The sequence below is a fragment of the Oreochromis aureus genome, linkage group 8, assembly GCF_013358895.1.
Source record: "Oreochromis aureus strain Israel breed Guangdong linkage group 8, ZZ_aureus, whole genome shotgun sequence".
Lineage (NCBI taxonomy): Eukaryota > Metazoa > Chordata > Actinopteri > Cichliformes > Cichlidae > Oreochromis > Oreochromis aureus.
This window is the reverse complement of record NC_052949.1, coordinates 5,533,427-5,555,412: the sequence shown is the minus strand read 5'-3', so window position 1 is coordinate 5,555,412 and position 21,986 is coordinate 5,533,427. Positions and strand designations below refer to the sequence as shown.

Here is a 21,986-nt window from a genome sequence, read left to right as displayed (position 1 = left end):
AAAATATAAGACTAAAATCAGATTGTCGTTTTTATGACTTTAATCACGATTTTGAAACAGTCAGGAAGGTTACAAACTGTTGATAACCTTATCTCTGACTTGTTTTTTTCAAGAAAGCCAATGAAAGAAAGCCTTGCTACGTTGAACTTGGTTCATAGTACACACCTCTTTTGTCTATAATTAGTCCCTAGTATACAATATACGATTCATTTAGCGTAGATAATTCTATCCTATCAGTGTGGCTTTGTGTGAAATATACAAAGACAATGTACTGGTCTTAACTCGGGTTATTTACATGTTCTTCTGTAAACATCTTTCTGCATTCTGACCTGAACTCAGTCACTGTCACAGCAGCGTCTCAGCCGTTCGCCTCTGACTCTTGTCTGGTGTCTTACAGGGTCAAGGTGAGTTCAAGTCAACTCCTGGTAATGATCGTGACAGAATACTGCGGGTTGGTGGTATTAAAGAGGGACACCAAAGGTACACAGTGGGAGGTTACGGTGCCAGGTAACAGCACTCGGATCCAATGATCTGGATAATCCTGACCCTGAACTGTGAGCTTTACACTGGCTCGAAACACCCCACTGACCTCAGCCCGGATACGGTTACAGCCCCGTGAAGGATTTCTCCAAGGCTCTCCTTCAGTGTTCAACAACAGCAGGTACATAAATAGCACCTTTGTGCCCTCAATCCTCAGCAAACAATGGCATGCTCCAGTAAAGTGGGACTTTAACTGGTAATTATCACTACGCAACATCAGTGTCAGACTAAACTTTGACATGGCACACTGGCACTAAAACCATGCAACACTAAGCACAGTGTTTAGAGGGGATACACTGTATTGTCTAAACCTTGACACTAATGTAATGCAATGTAAATGAGAAAAAGTATATATAGAAAAAACATACAACAATTAGAATTATAACTTCATATGGATTTTTTCACATATACACATGCACCAGGCTGCAAAAACCTTTCTCAGTTGTATCACATTGTTTAAATAAAGTAAATTCAATGCAGTTCAACTAATAAAAATGCAAAATTAAGTCTATATCCTTTGCACAAGCTAATAAATCCAAGAGGGAAGCCCTGGTGAAGTCCAACACCCACGGTAATGAGTCTGATTTATTTAATCCAAGCCAAGCTCTTACTGTGGTGGAACAGAGGTTGAATACCTCACGAAAACTACAACCCACAAAGAGGCATGTGGTTGAATGTCTTTTCCTACAAAACTCACATAGATGGGTTGGGCAAACTCCCATGTGCCCTGAGACAGCCCTGAGAGGATATAGGGCTGAACTGCAATCCTGAATCCAAGGATTGTCCAAGGGACACATGATTCTGTCCATCACCCTGACATAGACCTGAGGCCTTGAGAGTGGCAATCTACCACCCCAGTTTGCCTTTCCTGATTATGATTAGACATATCTTGGCACAATCTGCTGAGTTTTTGTCATTTCTAAGGTGAAGTTTGTGGTTCTGTTGAATGACAACTAATGTTTGGGCTTTTTGCACTCAAAACCTGTTGCTTTTGACTGTTTTCAGTTCTATGTCAGTGTATCTGATAAACTGACAGCTCAATAGTGTCTCATCATCCCTTGATAAAGTTTTTACTTACCTACACTGGTGAAGTCATCGATATTAGAGGGTGTTGCTCCCCCTTTGTCCACACCTCTTTGAATCAGGGATCTCAGCTTCAAGTGCTTCTTAAGACACTGCCACACTCCTCAACAAGCAAACAGGTGAGCCACATCTCTGTACCTCTGGTTAAAACCCCCCCAGCAGATTTGTATCATCAGCTCAGATTGACTTACTTAGTTTGACTCAAGCAGCAGATCTGGTGACCAATTAGAAACAGTGGGGACAAAAAATAAAAAACCCAATCCCTCCTGAAAAGATTAAGAGCTCTTAGTGGGGAGCAAGTGGAGAGGTATAATCCCTGACATTTGTTCGGTGAAATAGGAGAAGTGCTTTTCAACACCTCGACTTGTTAAATTTAAATCTGTGCTGAAAAGAGCTGCGGCAGTGTGTGGTGTAAGTGAACAGGCTGGACATCGATCTTCCTGGCCAAGCTGAAACGAAGCACCTTCAACCGGAGCATGAAGACAGAAGAGAAGATGTAGGCCAAACATTTGGCAAAGAAGAATAAAAAGTAGAAACACGACACTGTACCTTGCTGCTGAACAGGTCTTAATTAGGCATAACAGGCCTGGACAATAATGATGAGGTGAAAGAGTAGCACAAAATCTGGTGAGGCTACAAGCTGGCATTGATCAGATGCCTTGATTAATCAGTCAATCAACATTAATTAATAATCAGCTGACATCTTACACCTTTCCAGACTCACTTATCTATGTCCTGCCTTTGTTATGATGCTTTAAAGATCTACTGCTAAGCTTCAAGCGACTGAACTGACGAGTCGTGACTGCACACGTTGTTCCAGGTATTTAACTGATATGTGTGTGTGGGAGTCTCATGGGAAATTATAGTTTAATGCAGGGGTGTCTAACTGCTTGTTTGTTTGCCACATGCAGCCAATTTTAGTGGATCAATAAAACCAAAGAAATACATATACATACATTCTGGTCCATACATTTACAATACAAAAAGGATAAAGAGTTCTTCCATTTTCAGTCAGCCTGCTGTTATCACAATGAAAAGCTTTAGGGTGATTCCTTATCAGAAGCGTATTATTTCAGTTTGTCAGTAAAGGGGCCTGCAAAACTAGCAATAACCTACACAACATTCAGTAAAAACCAATGCCCATCCACTGGGCTGGATTTGACCTACGTATCAAATGAGAGTAAGAGTCTCTGGAACAATCTGAAAATCAAATCAAAAAAGCCAGTCACTTCTTTCTAAGTTGCATCTTTTATTTCCTAAACAATTTCTGTACATTTTTCATACAGCTGATTGGTCTTCATATGCCGTTTCCCCACAACACTTGCTTTAGTATGCTGTTCCTGTAAAGCACTTTTGTAATGTGGATTTGATAAGCACTATATATATTTTGACCAAGTACACTCCAAACTCTTTATTGTAACTTTGAGTCGTTTCCTGGTCTCTTTGCAGCTATTTATGATCATTTTGCACTTCCTTTTAGGCTGTCTAATCTTGTTGTGGTTTCTTTTTTAGTTATAATGTGGTTTTAGTCATTTGTGTTCATTTTGCAACTTCTTCAGCTTCTTTTTGTTTCTCTTTGCAGATACAGATATTTTTGTTTTGCCTCATTACACCAAATTTAACTATTTTGATGTCTTTAATTATCTTTTAAATGCTGCACTGCCACTGATAAATGTCACCTAGATTATACTTGTAGCAAAGAAGCGTGGATCAGGCACAGTAACGTTTAGAAAGTATTTTTTTGAAGGTTTAAAGTATTCAAAAGAAAATGCATTGATAGACTTCAAAGAAATTTTCTTTAAGGTACAGTATTGTATGGTTTCAAGTTTCAATTTAACCTGAAATGTGAAGATAAGCTCACGCAGAAAGGGGGCACAGGCTTACAGAGCTTGTCTTTTCGGAACCATACTCAAGCCATTTTTAAGCGAAACCGTCTCTAAATTTAAATTTCATTGATAGGTTGCGAGTGTTCCTCCCAGTGCAGTAAAAAAAAACAAACCCAAAAACAAGTTTATCTGTGCTTTTAAAATCAAGCAAACGTCAAGCAAAGAAAACTGATCGCACAGCTTGGCGCTAGACGTGTTGTTACTATGGCAACAGAACGCCGACCTCTCCCCAGCTCGAGCGCTTTTACACAAACGGCCAACAACTGTAACAGTAAGCTTTAAAAAGGGAAACGAAATGTGAATTTACCGATGGATATGGTATCCTCTTGTTATCCGTGAGTAAGAGCAGCCTTCCGTATTGTTAATGTTGCTGACGTGTCGTGCTCTTGGTCTGGGCTGGGAGGACCGAGGAGCCCTAAAACCTACAAATGTAAACATGAATGAAGTTGAGGAGAAGACGAAGACCCTGTTAAGACTTTTAGCCAATCACAAGTCGTGGGTGTGAGAGTTCTCGTCTCTGATTGGTTGTTTGTTTCACCGATGAGGAAAACTGCATCAACAGGTGCACCACTTATCCCATGCGTGAAATACTGTGAATCTTTGTTTTGTTTTTAATTTTTTTATTGCAGCATTCAGAGAAAAGATTTCAGTCACAACACATAATAGAAGATTTTCGGTATAATTCTGATCGTTTTTAAGGTACTCAAAGCAAAAAAAAAAAAAAAAATCTAGTTGGTTTCAAGCTGGCTTTTGAATTCAAGGATCACGTTAGAATCATTTACAGCACAAAAAAGTTGATTTTGCCATTTGCCCATAATTGGATTTCTTGTAGTTCAGCAGGTGTGCAAAAAAGGATTTTGAAGGAGGTGTTGTTTTGTAAAAGACAGACATTTCAGTGTGGCAAAAGCAAAAAAGAAAACCCACTGAATTCTAAAAAAGTATGACAAGAGGTAGTTAAAAAAATGTTGGGAGTCTTGCAGGTTTTAAAGTCATAACTACAGAACCAGATGTAACAGAAAAAGAGCCTGGCTCCCTCTTGTGTTTCCATCTCTAGTTGTAGGCAAAGTGTCTCTTAAAATTGGACTACATTTCCCAAGATGCAGCCATCATTAGAATGCCTTCACAGATAATCTGAAACAAGAGGTCCAAGCCTTTGTGCATACTGACTATAAGTTATGTGTCTTACTGTTTCGGTAGTTTTGTGTTTCTAATTTTATTGCATTTTGCCCGTAGTTTTTATTCATCTATCAAAATGACTTTATATCGCCTTTATTCTTACACACCGTTTGACTCACTTAGGCAGCTTTATTGTAATTTCTTTAAGGAGTCTTCAGGAATATTTTTCGAGGTGTCTTGAAGGACATTCAAAGCTCTTCTTTGGATGTTGGCTGCCTGTAGCTCTGTTCTCTGTCAAAATGATCACACACTGCTTCAATAATACTGAGGTCCGGGCACCATGAATCATGGAGGCCAGTCCATGAGTGATGGTGTTTCACTCTGTGTTTTTTCTTTCCTTGTATGGTCTTACTGCACTGGCTGTGTGTCTGGGACCACTGACAATAAAAATAAAACTGTTGCCAATCAGACACTTTCCAGATGGTATTATATGGTGAGTCAAAATTTGACCTTGTTTCTCTGCATTCATAATTCCAACAATGATGACAAGATCCCAACACCACCGCCAAACCATGACAGAGCATCCACCGTGTATTACAAATGGTTGTAGACGTTTACAGTTGTGTCCATTAATTTCAAATTTGGATTCATCAAACCTGTCAACACTGAATTTCAGTTCAGTTCTGGTTTAATTTGGCAGGCCTCTGCCCTTCCTCCCACTTTCCCTTTATTAGGCACGACTTCTTGACAGCCATCCTTACACTGAGACCATTTCTGATGAGGATTTGGTAAATAGTAGATGAATCAACTAAAAGGCCAGATAGATCTTTTTTTGTGTAGACCTGCTATGTCTGCTTTTACCCTCCACTTTTCCACTTTCCTCAAATTAAGGGACATACAGAAAACCACAATAAGATATGCCCCTTGTCGATGCACAAGTACTATTTTACACCTCTTAAACTTATCTTTGGTATTTTTCATAGCTAAAACTAAAGAAATGTCAAGAAATGATGTGTTTCTGCTATAGTAACAAAGTGCCTAAAGATACAGTTTAAAAGTGGTTCTTTGCTTAGTTTTCTGTTATGTGTAGACACAACATGGGTTCATCACTTCAGCTACATGCTTCTTACAAGCTTGAATGAGTCACAGGTCAGTGTTAAGTGGGTTAACAAACAAAACATTCCTCTAAATGAGGAATGATCAAGTACGAGGACTGGAGTAAAATCGGGGCAAAAGCACCCAATTTGAAAGACCCTTCAGAAAGCCTGGAGGAGGTACAAATTATAAAATATGAAGAACTAAAGGGAAGGGTTAAAACAATGTTTAAAATTTATTGTTTAAATAAATATTATTTTTTTAAGCACTATTCAGGTCCTCAGGACTAGACAAATATAAAATATAAACATTCATATCTGACATCTACAAAGAGCTTTAAAAGTTTTTCTGGGTTTCCCCCCAGGCATGAGGTTTTAAAAGATTGTTTTCAGCTCTTACGTGACATACCCGAAAAAAAGCCCCTTCTGCGTCACTGTGAGGTTCGTGTAACGTTTACGTGCTGGCAAAACAAATATCCGACGAGCACGTGAAGGCAGCACTCAGCTGGTAGTTCCCTGAGCAGCAGACGTCGGAGCACGGTACTGACAACTGACAGAAAATATGTGAGTTTCATGTGTTTAGCCTAACATCTGACTGCGATTTTAGTATTATTAGATGAGTTTCTGTTGTAGTTTTTATCTTGTATGCGTGCAAGACGTCGGTTAAGTCCAGGGTGCGGTCTTTTAGGCTGTTTTGCTTTCGATTTCTTTCTTTTTTTTTTCCTTTTTTTTTTAATGATCTATCGTGAGTTTACGGCCTTCAAAAGTTTATAAAACATATTTAAGGTCATTGGCTGGCTACGGGGATGTCTTAAAAATAGCACTTAAGTCATTTTAGTTGTAGGAAAGTTGATTTTCAGATCGTTTTTGGAGCGTAAACAGTCAAAGAATAGAACAATGTAAGTGCGCAAAAGCAAATAAGCAACAACATCAGGAGGAGGCCTGTAACACCGGTGCTTTCTGTTCTGACATCGACTGCTTGCTGCACCTGTTCTCATCTGTCAGGGTCCTGAAATGTTTCATCATCGACCTTTATATGTTTTCTGGCAGACTGCATCTCAGCATGGAGGGCGACACTGCTACAGAGGTAGCAGACCACTCGGCGCGCACCTTCTCCCAGGTGGTGTTCATCGACATCCCTCAGTCATACCCACCGTCCACCCACGTCACCTGCAGCTACACCCTCACTGCGGCCTTCCAGCCCAACCCCAGGGACTGGGTGGGCATCTTTAAGGTGGGCTGGATCAATTAAATCCTCAACTTTTTATAAATGTTAAATCAAAGAATGCCCTTAAGCTTTTCTACCCTTTTCCAGGTGGGGTGGACCACAACAAAGGATTATCATACCTTTGTGTGGGTGGAGCCATGTCTGGATGTAGTTGGGGAACAGACAGTGACAAGGCAAGCTTTCTTTAAGGGTAAGAAATGCTTTCACTTCGGTTTCCAGGTGAATGTGTTTGGCTGTGTTTGTAGTGTACACCCTAGTTGTGTCTTAAATGCAAACAGTTTAGGATTAAATCTGTTTTTCCTGAGTTGCTGTGACAATGATCTGCACAGACAGATATGAGTGTATCCAGGTTTCACCCGAGAGTCATATTTTTCTTTTTGTTTTTTGTCCAGTTAAAATGGCAGAAGTTTAGAGTTCAAACAATCCATCACCAGTTTTTCAGCTTTACAATAAAGTATCCACATATTTTATGCCTCAAAGAGGTGAAAGTACCCAATGTTTTGCACACAAGAAAGTCAATATGTTATATAACCAAAATCTAAGCTTTTAGAGAGCCTTATTTTCATAATAATGAAACTTTTCTTGATATTTGATTTGTTAACTTGTCAATCTGAAACCATTTTTAGCCAGTTTTACAAGAACACGTAAAAATAAATCTATCATTCTGGCATCTTTAGGGTTTTTGAGTTTTTATTCAATATGACATCAAGATCTCGCTATCCGTTTCCTTCAGATTACTACCTGCCAAAAGATGAGATCGAGTTTTACCAGTTCTGCTACGTTGACAGCACCGGTCAGGTGCGAGGAGCCAGCACTCCTTTCTGTTTCCGAAGCCCTGCGGAGCAAAGCCTGGAGAGCAACCCGGATGACGACCTCCTGGTTATCACAACACAGGTAAGTGACTTAAACCTGACATAAAGGAAGCGGCAGGGTAGCCAGGGTGATGTAGTGAGGAGTGATGTGATGTTGAACAAGCTGGAGATGGGCTTCAAGACTCCGATTAGAGGGAATTAAGGATGATGACGTCAAGGAAGAAGATGCATAACTTTTGCAATATTTTTCACTTGGTGAAACCATGGCAGCGTCACCTTGTTGATATGTATGTCAAAGCAAAGCTCAGAGTTACAGATCACACCCAGATGGTGGGCGGAGCTTGATGTTGAAGGACTGGTCTTTGACGTTAATTTGCAAACTGCAGGTCAGGTATGTAAGGCCAAATAAAAGAATAACGCATTTGTCACAAACCCAGCCTCAGAGGTTCACAAGTGCCAGTCCAAAGGCTGGATAAATGGGAGCGTTCAAATAATGTAAAATCTTTGTGAATCTGTCTGCTGTGGGAAACAAAGCTAAAAGTACCTATATTTGGAGTAACTAAACTGTAGGAAGTTTTCTGACATCCAGAAATGATGAAGCTGCAAGGAAAAAACAAAAAACAGGAGACCACCTTAAAACTGTCTTAAAATCTGGAGCTCAGCTTTGTGACTGTACAGCAAATAAAGATGCTTCATATGACACGTTAATGAATCAAAAATTTAAAACGCCATGAAAAAAAAAAAGCCTTTTGCCCACCTACACTCGCCACCTTTCAAATTACTTCTTCAAGCTTCAAAGCACCTTCAAAGCCTCACAAGTGTAAAAGACTCATCTGGAACGCCGTCACACTGACAGAAACCAGCCACAGACGCCCAGATGTGCAGTATGAACGCATGAGAAGTATTTAAACCAGTTCTGTGGCATTTCCTGCTGCAAGTAGGTGCTTTGTTGTGATGATGCATATACAAACTCAAAGTGAAAACGGTACAAGCTTTGCTGTCTAAGCTGGTAAAAACAAGTTATACATTCTAATAACAAAGCCTTTAAAAAGACTGTTACGGCCCTAGCAGGGCCTCCTAGCAGGGTCTTCTCCTGAAATTGCTCTGGAGTGGGTGTGGTCTCTCTCCCCCCTGCCTAGGTGCCGTCCGTTTGGTACAGCTGACTCCCATCAGCAGTTAGAGGTACTTAAGGCCAGGGATGGGTGAGCTCTAGGCCAGAACCAAGCCAGGTAATTATAGACTGATAGCTTTAACATCACATATATGTAAAGTTATGGAGAGAATGATAAATTAAAGATTAATGTATTATGTAGAAAGTAGAGGATTTATATCTAAATATCAAAGTGGATTTGCTATGGTACTATGGATCCAGTATTGTGTTTAGAGCATGAAGTTAGGAGGGCTCAAATAAATAAAGTGTGTGTGGTGGCAGTGTTTTTCGATGTAGAGAAAGCTTATGATATGATGTGGAGAGAAGATTTGTTAATTAAAATCCTTAAATTGGGTATTAGGGGGCAGATGTATAGGTGGATTTTGGGTTTTTTAAAGGGTAGGCAAATACAAGTGAGAATTGGAAAGAGTTATTCAGAGAGGTTTTCTGTAGAGAACGGGACTCCTCAGGGGAGCATAGTGAGTCCCTTGTTATTTTCTCTAATGATTCATGTGTTTAATGATATAGAGCGTGGGGTGGGATGTTCACTTTTTGAGGGAGGAATGTAGAATTTATTGTAAAGAAGCTGCAGGAAGCAGTTTGTAAAGTTGATGAGTGGTCATATAAGTGGGGCTTCAAATTTTCAGTTGATAAGACTAAGACAATTATTTTTACAAAGAAAAGGGTTAGTGAGGAAGTTAAGGTGAAGCTATATGGCGTGGAATTAGAAAGAGTGAGGAAGTTTAAGTTTCTGGGTTTGTGGTTGGATGGGAGGGTAACTTAGGGTGCACACATTCAGGAATTGGTGGGTAAGTGTAAAAAAAAGTTTTAAATATTTTGAGGTGTTTAGTTTGGAGGGATTGGGGAGCGAATAGGGAATCCTTGAGGGCCATATACACTGGGTTGGTGAGGTCAATGTTAGATTATGGTTGTGTGGCATATAATTAGGCAGCAGACTCTTGGGAAGTCAGATGTTATTTGGTATCAGGTGTTAAGACTTTGTACAGGGGCATTTAAAACAACTCCTACTGTAGCCTTGCAGGTGGAGGGGGGGAGATGCCACTAGGATTGAGGAGAGAACATCTTAGATTGAATTATTGGGCAAATTTACGGGGTCAGGGGCAGGATCACCCTACACTAGAAGTAATTATACCTTGCTGGGAGAAAGGAAGGAGGCAATTAAAGAGCTTTGGATGGGTGGTGGGGGGGAAGAGCTGGAGAATTTAATTTGGATCAGTTAGTCATATGTCAACGGGTGCCGTGGCCTGCAATCCCTCCATGGATACTTCCTGAAGCAGTAGTAGATTTTGCATTATTGGACCAGAAGAGTAAGGATAGGTCTAGACCAGGGGTGGGCAATCTCAGTCCACAAGGGCCGGTGTCCCTGCAGGTTTTAGATCTCACCTTGGGTCAACACACCTGAATCACATGATTAGTTCGTTACCAGGCCTCTGGAGAACTTCAGGACATGTTGAGGAGCTAATTTAGCCATTTAAATCAGCTGTGTTGGTTCGAGGACACATCTAAAACCTGCAGGGACACCGGCCCTCGTGGACTGAGATTGCCCACCCCTGGTCTAGACTCCCATTCAGTTCAGGGTTACATTGAACAGTATATTAGGGGTATGTGCAAGTATATAAGGATGCTTCAAAGAATCCAGCTAGTCAAGTGGGGGTAGCAGTGGTGATTCTGGATTTTATGGTAGAAATTGGGAAGAGGATAAATGATGGCTTGTCTGCGTTTACAGGAGAGATGATAGCAATTCTATTAGTGGTTCAGTGGGTGGAAGTGATGAGGCCATTGAAAGCAATTATTTGTTCAGATTCAAGAGCAGCCTTGGTCAGTCTACAGAGCGGTCATTCAGAAGGTTGATCAGATATTTTAATAGAGATTAAGCAAACTCTTTTCAGAATACATATGATGGGTCTGTTAGTAGTGTTTGTATGGGTCCAGGCTCACTATGGGGAAGGGGGAATGAAGAAGCAGATAGGTTAGCAAAGGAAGCCACTAATCATAGGATAGTTGATCTGGCGGTGAGTTTTGGTCAAGCGGATTAAGAGTATTATAAAGCTAGAAATGAGGGGTAGATGGCAAAAACAGTGGGAAGAAGAAAGGAAGGAAAGGTGGTTATATAAAATTCAAAGGCGGGTAGGAGAAAGGAGAGCCACAGGAAGGAGTAGGCAAGAGGGAGTGGTGGTGTCAAAAATGAGATTTGGACATACAGGATTGAGTTCTACACTATTGTTGATGGGGAAACATAATTCAGGGAAATGTGATTATTGTGGAGAGGGGGAAACTTTAGAACATGTTATTTTGCAGTGTTGGAAGTATAAGGTAGAAGGAGACAACTGGTCCAAAGTCTCAGTAACATTAAAATGAAATTGGATCTTATTAAGTTATTGCAAAAGGAGTCTGAGAATAAAAGTTATCAGGCTTTGTTTTAACTTTTTGAGAGAAGGAAGATTGTTTGGAAGGATATGAAGTTGTGTGTGTGCTGCTTGACTATTGCTCTGTGAAGAGGAGTGGGTTTGGTGATTGACCTTTTGTTTTGCTTAATTTTTCAGGGCTTTTGACCAACTACTGAGTTTCGTTGTGTTTTCTTTTTTTTTTTTAATGGTGATAGCAGCTTGACCGTCTCTGAGTTTTGTTGGAATGTTAATAAAACCTTTTAATTTACCCATTTTACCTTTTTCTCTCCTTTTTCAACCCGGATACTTTTTGTTGCTTCCCCTCATCCCCAACACATTTTTAGGGGAATGTAACACTTACTTAAATGTGGGGCCAATTGCAGGTCTGACCTAGTACATCTAGAACTGTCATTCTTGGGGTTTTGTATTGCATTGTTGGTTAGTGATCTCATTTGTGTGTACATATTTTCCTGCTGTTTGAAGGTTTTTCTTGACTTTGTCCACCTCTGTTTTGTCTCTGTATCCCCCGTCTTCATTCCACTTCTGGTTTATTTTGATGATTGTTTTACCTTGCTTTCCTCCTGTGAATTGACTTGTCTTTTCCCCCCAATTCTTTGTTGGTTTTTTTTTTGTTTTTGTTTTTTTTGTTTTTTTCTATCCCAAATCTCATCTTTGCCTGTCTGAATTCTCGCCTGCGTGAGTGTCTTCCCCACCTTATCTCCACCTGCACCCCTTTCAACCCTGTGTACATTCAGTCTTTATACTTTGTCAGATTCTGTAATATTTTATTCCACCGTTTTTAGTGTCCATGGACGGTTAGGTCTTTAGTTCTTAGTTTTGCAGCTCCACTGAGCATGATAGATCTCAAACACTATTCGCAGTCACGTGTAAGTGAGCGTCTGGGCTATTGAAGAGCTTCTGAAGATGTTTGTTTTAGCCAAAAAAAATGTATCTGTGATCCCTGAGAGGTCTTTGCTCGCCATTATGCTTCTGATAGTTCAGAGGGGATAAATGCAGTGCTTGCTTTTGACTTTTGTCTCTCCAACAACACATGAGAGCAGGTTGCAGTGTCTGAAAAGTAAACAGAGCTTTTTATTGACGTTTGTTTGGGTTTTTGTTTTTTTCTTTTTTCCAGGACCAAGTCGAGCAGAGCTTGCGCGAGAAAGCTGAAATGCAGAAAGAGCTGGATCAGATAAGGGCTGAAAACGAAACCTTAAAGAGTGCTCTGCTGAGGGAGCAGCAGCAAGCTGCCAGCTTAAAGGTCCGCTTATCTCATTTTCCACACCGCCATTTGTCTTGTGCAACAGAGGAAATGGTAAAGTGTAAGCTGAACTTTGGTAAGCTGACTCAATGTTATTGATTCTCACACAGGGGCAGAATGAGCAAAACGAGAAAGAAAAAGCCAAACTGGCCACTGAACTGGATCAAACCAAGCAACAGATTGAAATCCTCAGAAGCTCTTGGCAGCAGCAGCTGAAGGAAAATGACCACTTGAAGGTTTGCCCTCGCTTCACATTTTACATCTAAACTCAGCAGTTCGACATTGGTGTAAAAACTTATGTTTGACGTTAGGAGGAGATGGTGATCCAGATGACAAAGCAGATGGAGATACAGCAGGGTGGCATCACTGAGAGGAGGGAGCGGAGTTCATCGAGAACGAGCGAGGTAAGAGATTCTGTCTCACTGTTAGACGGTCTAAAGCACAGGTGTCGAACTCCAGGCCTCGAGGGCCGGTGTCCTGCAGGTTTTAGGTGTCCTTGATCCAAAACAGCTGATTTAAATGGCTAAATTACCTCCTCAACATGTCTTGAAGTTCTCCAGAGGCCTGGTAACGAACTAATCATTTGATTCAGGTGTGTTGACCCAGGTTTATATCTAAAACCTCCAGGACACCGGCCCTCAAGGCCTGGAGTTCGACACCCCTGGAAAGTAAGTGAGCTTTGTTAAGTGGGAGCTTTGAACACCACCAATGTTTAGTCCACATATAGCCCAGAACCAATCCACTGTCCAGCTCCCAAAGTGCTGAAAGGAAAATCACGTTATGCTGGATTTGAAGTGATAAACTGTAATATTTTATGTTTGTTGCATTTTTAATATGCTTTGAGTTGTAAAGGAGATTTGATCTCAGTGTGATTTCCTGCTTAATTTAAAAGTAAATAAAGAAGTCTGTAGAACCAGTTTGCTCAATGCAAGCCGTGTTTGCGCAAATTATGTGTGCAAACTAACTTTTTTTTTTTTTTTTTTTTTTTTTTTTAAACTGCCACACTTCACTCTAATGGCAGATATAAAAAATACAAAACTATGACTGTGGTATCAAGATTTTGTAAAACTGTTTCTTTTTCATTCCTTCTTTCCTATTTTTATCATTTTCAGTCTTAGTTTCACATGTCAAGTGAAACCTTTATCCCCCCTGATCTGAATCTTACAGTAACGTCGTCCTTGTTTTTACAGGAGAAATACGATCGAGCTGTGCAGAAGATCAACCAGCTTAAAGACGAGCGTGAAAAGCTGAAGGAGGCGATTGAGGCCCAGAGTGAGGAGATCTCCAAGTGAGTCAGTTTCTACTTCAAACCAAAACTTTTAGAACTCGTTGTTTTCTCTGCTTACTGATGCTCAAATCTGTGCGTTTTTAGGCTGAATGCAAAGCTCAGAGAAGGTGAACGGGAGCTGTTTAAAGCAAAGGACGGCATCCAGCTCATCGAGGTAAATCTTTAGTTATCTTTATGTACTGCTGTGCTCATTTTAAATGGGCTGGCCTGAGAGGTCATCCATTCAGATGTCCAGAAAAATACAAAAATATATATGTATATATTTAACTGTATGCTGGCAGGTGGACCTTCAGAGCAGCAGGAAAGAGAAAGAGAGACTCGCTGCAGAGCTGCAAAGACTGCAGAGCCTCACCTACAACGTGGACAAAATGCAGAGAGAGAACCAGGACTTACAGAGGAGGCTTTCAGTGCAGGAGACTCAGCAGAGCCCTTCGGATGACCTAAAGGTGCGAACAGGTTCAAAAAAAGGGGATCGTAACCTCCTAAAAAAAGTATTTAATTTCATGGCTTAAAGATGTGTCTCCTCCTCAGTTTCAGTGTCAGACTCTTACCAGACAGCTACAGGAGACTCAGGACAAGCTGGCAGCTGAAAAGAGACGTAATGAGTATTTGCAGGCGGAGATGCAACAAATCCGGGATCAGCTGGAGAACGTGTGCAAAGCATTGGATGTCGAAAAACGGAAGAGCAGCAAATTTGAGGTGAATCAATGTGGAATTTCAAGCTTTTAAGATTTAATTCTTATCTGTTTTTTGTTTGTTTTTGTTTTGTTTTTTCCCTAAATCGGAACGAGCAAGAAACATCAGCTGATAGTCATTAAAATAAATATAAATAAATAAAAATAGAAGAAATGCTGAGAAAATTAAATGATGCTATATTTATCATGTGCATATTGACCTCTGAGCTACTGTCCAGAGTGCATGAAATTAAGTGCCTAAACTCATGATATAATATAAAGGTACAGACTAAAAATTCTGCTTATTTTTTAATATTTAGCTGATCTGATACTTTGTGAGAAATATGCAAATATCAAACCCCAAGAGCCCCTGAACTTGACTCCATATGACACCTTTGGATTGGACCTCATTATAGTTCTCAGCAGGTTCGACACAGGCTGGAAATTCTTTAGACTTGAGCTGTTTTAATTCTGCAGTTTGTCTGTTGGATGTTTCTGAAAATTAATTTGTTTTTCTTTGATTTTTCAGCTGCAAATCCATGAAGTTAATGAAGTGTTGGCAGATAAGAACATCACCATAGAGGAAAGGGAGTCGACCATAAATCAGAAAGACAATCAGATCACACTCCTGACACAAGAGAAGGAGGAGCTTGCTCGAGAAAACCAGGTACACACAATAACACCGGCTCTACTCAGTAGATGTTCAGACTCAGAATCACTTTTAAAAAAATGTTGACACCTCAACTGTGTTTATTTTGCCAGACTCTCAAAGAAAACATTCAGGACCTGCGTAGACTTTACACAGAGCCCCCTACGACTCCTGCAGAACCTTTGTACTTGCCGCCAGATGACAACGCACCACCTGCTTCAACCCACGTTTATGAAACCATAGGTGGGAAATGGTCTCACACATGTACTGTCTAAAACCTTACAAATCTGAAGAACATACTAACTTTAGTATATTAAAAGTATATTTAGCTATTTACACAAACTTTTACCTTGATGTTACAGCCCCTCCAAGTACTGAGGGGCGACTTGGAGTGTGGTTCTTCCCGTTAATTGTCGAGCATTTCCAAGCACTCAAAACGTCATGTGTACAGGACATACCTGCATGAAATCATGAAGCTCTGTTTTGGTTGCAGTTCTTAACAATCTTGCAAAACTGCACTTATTTCATGCCTGTAACGTGCATTCATTTAAAGCTTCGTATCACTGTGTAGGTGAAAAATTCTCCTTTTATGGCGCTAACTGCTTTTCTTCTGTCTCATTGCAGGACCAGAGGACGAGGAGGTGAGTCAAATACTTTCCTTCTCATTTAAGTTTTTATATTTAATTCAGTCCACACCTACAGAGGCTTTAGTTTAGGATTTATTTATGATAACCTTGGTGCAGATATCTTAACTAAAGCTGCCACAGAGTGACTCCTGTGGTATCTCTCCCCTCCAAAACACATTAATGAGAAAAGCGCCCCTCCCTGGAGTGACTCAGCTGTTTAGGGTTTATTTTTTGAAGCGGATTTAAAACTTAATCCGCTCGCTATTCCATTACGACCCCTGATGTGCTGCCGTCTCCATTTCAGTCACTGGTGTGTCGTCACTGCCGCGAGAGCTTCCCCGGCATCACCCAGGACGAACTGGATCAGCACGAGCAGTGTCACCGCGTCTGCCCCTTCTGCACGATGCTCTGCGACGACATGGACCAGGCCACGTTTGAAGATCACGTCTACAGCCATTAGGAGAGAGAGCGGCAGCAGCGTGGTTTGAATAAGTCTTAAGAGATGGGTGGTTATAAATTTAAAAGTAACTTCTTGGCTTCAACATGTTGGCCTGCAGACACTGGAAACCTGCCTGTGTTACGTAATCCTTCGCGGCCTGTGTTATTGCATTTAAATATAAAAACTTAAAAGTAGACTGCACAACTTCTCTGCTTACATTTAGGCACGTGCACACACAGATATTTAGCTCTGCTGTTGGTATTAACACACAAGGTGTCAAACAAGTCAGTTAAACTAGACTACAGCCAAACACCTCATTAAAACCTACTTAGGACATGCAAACTTCTGAATGCACGCTTAAAAATTCACACACACGTTATAAAGACACACCCGTGGTGGTTTCACATGAATTTAAAGGCTAGTTGGTGAATAAATGCTAAACATTATGAATATGGGAGATATTTAGGCGCACAAACACTGATGTTCAAGCCCTGCCACATGCAAAACATGTAATGTTTTGCACCACAAATTTGAGTCTACTTCTCCTCCCACTTTTCTTAAGTTTTTTCCACAGGCACTGGGTTGGCAAAGAAATTGGAAAGTTGTGTGGAAATTCAAGTTTCTTAATATTATAGGCTTTAACTGTATTGTAACGGTCCTCTAATCAATAATCATAATGTGATGCTTCACTGCTGCAGAAGCCTTGAGGCAGATACCCCGTCTCATTGGTGGTCGCCCTAACATTGTGCTATCAGAGTATGTTGTTTTTGTTCTCCTAAGTCTCTGAAATCAGGAAAGAATATCAGTCATATATAATGGAAGAAGTATAGTTATGATAAAGACTCCACTCTGTCATATTTGCTAAAGAGATGATAGATAAAAATCTGGAAAAAGAACCTTAATTTACCTGGCCTGAACATCATCAGGGCAGGATTTTTAAAAACAAAAACACAAGATGTATCAGTTTTTTGCTCGTTTTTCTTTCCAGCACGAGCAGGATGTGATATAATCGAAAAAAGAAAATGACCCCACTAGCAGTTTAAGATCCCATCTTTGTCTCAAAATCTTAGTAGTCTTTAGTTTAAAACTGACTTTCAATGTGAGAAAGTTTTTACTTTTGAATGTAGCCATCAGTGTAATTTTATTAAATGATCCTTGGAGTTGATGAATATAGCATTTTAGGGAAAGATTTAATATTGAAACTTGATGAAATATTAAATATATTATCCAGAGTTATTAATTTGTCTTTGCACTTATCTGTAAGAGGAAATTATGATCAGTTATAACCAGGTCATTTATTTAACCAGGTTTCTGATGATTTGAACATGTAAACTGACTGGTAACAAGTTTCAGTCAAAAGTCATATCAAGTAATAAATGTAAGTGCATTTTATTGCAGAATAATAAAAAATGTGCAACAAAACAGAATGATCTCGTTTATACATTTGGAAGAACTTTCTTCTAATCACCCAAAAACCTTGATATTATAAGCTGAATTCTTCTGCTGTGTGCTGGAGCTCCCTTTCACTGACTCTGTGGTAATATTAGTGCACTCTTTGGAAAGTTTCCCCTCCACACATCAAAAAACTGATCTCAGAGGGAGTCCATGCTGCACGCCAGCTCCAGAGAGCCGGCCAACTCGTCACACGAGCCACCTTCTTCCCACAGGGCACATTTTGTTTACCAACAAGCCTCAGGCTGCTGGTCCAGGGCCTCCCACAGCTTAAGGTGTCATCTGATTGGCCTCCTCCGGTGTGACGTCACGGGAAGTCAGCTCAGAGAAGAGCGCTGGCAGCCAGTACTGTGCCTCTCCAGCTGCCTGAGAGTCCAGCCAAGCCAGGCCTTCCTTCAGCAGGTGATCCTGGAAAAACGACAGAGTGAAACAGTTATTTTAGGCCCCAAATAAAAGAAACGTCCAGAACCTGAGGTCGAAAGAGATGTTGGTGCAAATGGAAAAATACAGCAGATCAGTTTGAAGTACCACAGGATTAAAGGAAGATGAAGAAACAGCCAGTGTCCAGGCTGTGCCCTGCTCCTCACAGACCTCGACCTTGATATATAATCTCCATCCTGGCTGCTTTCACACAGTTAAAGTGAGCTGATGTGTACTCACCAGCACGTGACACGCTCGCTCCTTCTCCCATTTTAGACTGTCCTTGATCTCACTCACTGTGACGTATCCCTTTTTCTGCAAACAAAAAGACGACTGCCATTACAGCACCAGAAACAGCCAGGATCTCACCTTTCAGAATAAAAGCCCTTTTCTCAGACAAAATCCTCAACATTGTCCTTTTACCTCTCCCTGCTGTGATCCTTAAATACATGGTGGCAATAAAATAAAACAAAATTCAGGCTGGAGGTTTATTTTACTGCATCACATTGGCAGACTGCCTTCATGGAAATAAAAATGGGACGACTTTTTTCTTTTTCTTTTTTTTTTTAAAGCCCTGAAATTTGTTTGTCCAAAACAATTGTGTAATGGCATGAAAGTTACACGACCAAAATGTAATAAAGACCTCAGGATCGAGGATAGAATACAAGAAGTCCTTAGGATGGTGTAAAAACAAGCACTTGATTATTTTTCAAGGCTGCTGATTGCTTTAAGCTGAACTCTGGCTTCGTCTTACCTCAGCCAGCTGAAGAACCACAGTGTGGTCCATGTTGAGCTCAGCCGGGACTGACTGGACCAAGTAAGAACCACCAACGGGAATCATCCCAAACCCATTCCCCATCACCTTCAGTTTCTTTATGGCTCTCACCAAGTCGTCCCTGGGAAGTACATATTCAGGCACACGATTTAAAGTTGATGTCCAGGCATTAAATAATCCCAAAATAAACACCTTTAAGGCATGTTATGTAAATCAATAGCACATGTTTCTGTACTACACAACACCTTTGGTTGGTTACACTTACTGGCTCACGTCCTGAGCGTATTTACCGCGTCCTTTCAGTACTCTCTGATGGAGCTCATCCAGAGTAATCAGCCCTGAAAGAAAACACACACATTGGGACTTCATTTAGGGATTTCAGAGCTGGATTATAATTACCAGACTCAGTTCATGATTTGATTTTTCTGCAATTCACCTCTGATGTCTAAGATATTAATGCCAGCAGACTGCTGCAGGTAAATAAAGATGCAGGTTACTGTTGAATAGGAAGGGTCCTAACTGAGTGACCCAGAAGTATCTGCAGCTGTAACAAGAATCCTCTAAATACTAAGAAAAGGTGCTTCTGTGTTTCTTATTTACCGCATTTAGCAAAGGATACACCGAACTAGCCTTTATGAAAGCAGGCCCAACATTATTAAGGAGTCTTATGTAAGTGCAGTCTGATTCTCTCAGTCCTTAAAAGTTCTCTTTCAGATATTTCCTTGACCTCATGATGTTTTCCACTGAGGCAGAGGAAAACAGATTTTTGGGGGGGACTATTCACAGCCACTCTGCATACAAACCTCCATTTCTATGTTTCAGGGCAAGGCACACTTCAATGATCTGCACACCGAGCTCATAGTAGAAGTCACCGACTCCAAGCATCTCAGACCAAAACCCTTTACCAGCTATGGAAAACAAAAAATAAAAACAGCACAGAAAAGTTTATGTCACTTGGATAAGCAGAAGAAAACAGACATGAAACAGCCTGAAAATTCTCTATGGCCCCCCAAACTTTAACTCCAGCTGTGATCATTTCCTTCTTTGCGATCAGTTTACTTGTCGAAGTTAATTTGTCACTAACAGCTTTAAGTTTACAACCAGGCAGCCACTGCTCCAAGTTTTTTCACTGCAGGTTGCTATATGAAAATTTTGACTTACTAACTCAAACGTGAGAAAATAACCTTATTACATTAAAATTTTGAAATAATAACCCAAACTTTTTACTTATGGACGCCAAAAAAATGTTTGTCTCAGTGGCAGAAACAGGCTGTGAGAGAAGTGTGTGGGGATTGTCTACAAAGTGAAACACCTCAAATAAAAAAAACAGGATACATGTTTACTAATAACTTTGCTCTCATACAGCATGACTTTTTTCCAAATTAAACTTGTAAAGTGAATTAATTTGGGTCTGTGTAGAAAAAGAACACAATTTTCCAAGTTTTGTATCGTGAACTTCACTTTTTTTCCATTCAAATTTACAACTTTGATCTCTAAAGTTCTGACCATATTCTCTGAATGGATCCCCATCCAGTCCCTTATTTATTTGTTTTTTAATGCCACTAATATGCCAAAACATATGCTGATTATATCCCAAATCATTCTCACATGCAAGTGGGTCAACGCCGATGGTGGCACACATTTCCTGAAACTGGACCCTGAACTGTGGGTTCTTGCGGATCTCTTGTTTATGTTTGCTGGCAAATTCTTCCAGGTGGGTCTTGAAAGTTTCCAGCTGCTTGGACATCTAGCAAAAAAGGAAAAAAAATGTTCAGTTGTAAAACTGGGGCTTCAATTGGGACTTATTTTCATAATTTATTGGTACTAATAGCAAATTCCATATTCAAAATATCTTTTAGTCTGTGAAACATTCAAAAATAGCTCGCCACAAGGTCACAGAATCTGAACCAACTACAATACCATCTGATTTTAATGAAACAAAAACTCCAAAACAAAAATATTCAATTAAAAAGGACATATGGCCAAAAAAGCTAAACTTTTCAATGGAAAGAATAGAGACTATTTTTTATTATTATTATATATGTTTTGATTAATCAGTAAGCAAAAGGAGACAATCTAGAATAAATTAAGTGCATTTATTGCTATTTGAGGCCACCAATTTGCATTCAAGGAGTGTGTCAGTAAGCCAGTAAGATAAATAAATATACTAAATTTAACACAAGAGTGAAAACAAATAATCACACAATTTATGGTTTAATTTACGGATAATGGTTTCACTTCGCGAACAAAACTCACAGAAACTCACCTGCACTATTTGATCCTCAGCCAGAACAGTTCCTCTTTCTTTGTATTTGGCCTAAACAAGCAACAAAAGTACAAGTGAGATAAGAAAAATGTTGCTCCAGTTTCTACATTCATCATTGGCAGGCGGTTTTAATGTGTGTAAATAAGGGTTAACTGCTCACCAAGTGTATTTAAACAAAGGTTGACATTATTTAGAGATATTTATGATATCTTTGCCCACATTTACCTGCATATACAAACTAATTCCTGGTATCATCATTACTGAATGATGAAGCAGCAGTAAATGGCTTTTGCAGGTGTATTGTACTAAAATTAAACCACGGCAATAAAAAATATCTGCGGCTCATGTTGGCTTTTAAATACCTCCTGCCAGCTGGAATAAAGATAATACACATATGGCTAATGTGAGGCTCTAACTCCTCTTGAATCACCGCTTTGAGTTACAGCGTTACCTCAGCCAGCTTCTTTTTGGCGATCGCCCCGGCGCCGACACCTCTCCGCATTTTGGTGATGTCTGTCCCAAACTGTCAGAGGAAGGTTAAAACTCGAAACTACGAGGTTATCGCACAAAAATGACTCCTCTGCACAATTTTAATGTAAAAATCTTGACCTAAGCTAAGCTAATCCTAATTTAACGCATTGTCGCTCATAAATTCTTCCTGATTTCACCTCAAAGAACAAATTTAAGTCTTACACCACCGATCTGTAACTCCTGTCGATTTTAAGGGCTGAAAAGTGAAGTTTTCTGTTTTTTTCTGGGATGTTTCACGCTAAATGATTGCAACTGCTTCCATTTTGTTTACAAGGAAGTAAACAGCTG

At 40.1% G+C, this 21,986-nt stretch overlaps 3 protein-coding genes and 1 long non-coding RNA gene across 8 annotated transcripts in view; 2 read left to right on the top strand and 2 right to left on the bottom strand.

The window, feature by feature from the left end:
* The window catches only part of LOC120441357, a 16,457-nt gene extending 14,848 nt beyond the window's left edge, over positions 1 to 1,609 (top strand). Inside the window, exon 4 of the long non-coding RNA XR_005614011.1 lies at positions 398 to 1,609. This is a non-coding gene — a long non-coding RNA (uncharacterized LOC120441357). The remainder of the gene's footprint in view (positions 1 to 397) is intronic.
* ttll6 (tubulin tyrosine ligase-like family, member 6) overlaps positions 1 to 4,065 on the bottom strand; it is a 22,964-nt gene extending 18,899 nt beyond the window's left edge. For 2 of the 3 annotated variants that reach the window (XM_031759411.2, XM_031759413.2), the window contains exon 1: positions 3,817 to 4,065. In XM_031759411.2, the coding sequence (XP_031615271.1) occupies positions 3,817 to 3,947 (131 nt within the window). In that variant the 5' untranslated portion in view covers positions 3,948 to 4,065. Of the gene's footprint in view, positions 1 to 1,618; positions 2,271 to 3,816 lie in introns of those variants that run through there. The other variant, XM_031759415.2, reaches the window with a different exon arrangement.
* calcoco2 (calcium binding and coiled-coil domain 2) lies at positions 2,379 to 17,676 on the top strand. 3 transcript variants are annotated; one of them, XM_039615968.1, is made up of 15 exons: positions 2,379 to 2,443; positions 6,770 to 6,953; positions 7,035 to 7,137; positions 7,681 to 7,841; positions 12,453 to 12,578; positions 12,689 to 12,814; positions 12,890 to 12,982; positions 13,769 to 13,866; positions 13,951 to 14,020; positions 14,148 to 14,312; positions 14,398 to 14,565; positions 15,070 to 15,207; positions 15,303 to 15,432; positions 15,814 to 15,830; positions 16,120 to 17,676. In XM_039615968.1, exons 2-15 carry the CDS (start codon positions 6,783 to 6,785, stop codon positions 16,273 to 16,275), a joined length of 1,722 nt encoding a protein of 573 aa, XP_039471902.1. In that variant the 5' UTR covers positions 2,379 to 2,443; positions 6,770 to 6,782; the 3' UTR covers positions 16,276 to 17,676. The 3 variants fall into 3 exon arrangements, with proteins under 3 accessions (XP_039471902.1, XP_031615240.1, XP_039471903.1); XM_031759380.2 differs by lacking the exon at positions 2,379 to 2,443 and adding an exon at positions 6,133 to 6,283; XM_039615969.1 differs by lacking the exon at positions 2,379 to 2,443 and adding an exon at positions 6,161 to 6,259.
* On the bottom strand, positions 17,628 to 21,986 carry snf8 (SNF8 subunit of ESCRT-II). Its single transcript, XM_039615976.1, has 9 exons — positions 21,861 to 21,986; positions 21,619 to 21,690; positions 21,168 to 21,218; positions 20,510 to 20,648; positions 19,705 to 19,809; positions 19,167 to 19,239; positions 18,881 to 19,022; positions 18,367 to 18,441; positions 17,628 to 18,114 (listed from the first exon to the last, which is right to left on the bottom strand). The coding sequence occupies exons 2-9, from the start codon at positions 21,667 to 21,669 to the stop codon at positions 17,977 to 17,979; spliced, it is 774 nt and encodes a 257-aa protein (XP_039471910.1). The 5' UTR covers positions 21,670 to 21,690; positions 21,861 to 21,986; the 3' UTR covers positions 17,628 to 17,976.

Bases quoted from the DNA above. Each gene is read 5' to 3' on its own strand.
- calcoco2 (XM_039615968.1), top strand. From the start codon at position 6,783: ATGGAGGGCGACACTGCTACAGAGGTAGCAGACCACTCGGCGCGCACC. The intron at 7,138-7,680 runs GTAAGAAATGCT...CGTTTCCTTCAG, and splicing joins AAGGCAAGCTTTCTTTAAGG to ATTACTACCTGCCAAAAGAT. The intron at 14,021-14,147 runs GTAAATCTTTAG...GTATGCTGGCAG, and splicing joins ACGGCATCCAGCTCATCGAG to GTGGACCTTCAGAGCAGCAG.
- snf8 (XM_039615976.1), bottom strand. From the start codon at position 21,669: ATGCGGAGAGGTGTCGGCGCCGGGGCGATCGCCAAAAAGAAGCTGGCT. The intron at 21,219-21,618 runs GTAACGCTGTAA...TTGCTTGTTTAG, and splicing joins CCAAAAAGAAGCTGGCTGAG to GCCAAATACAAAGAAAGAGG. The intron at 20,649-21,167 runs GTGAGTTTCTGT...CTTTTTTGCTAG, and splicing joins CTGAGGATCAAATAGTGCAG to ATGTCCAAGCAGCTGGAAAC.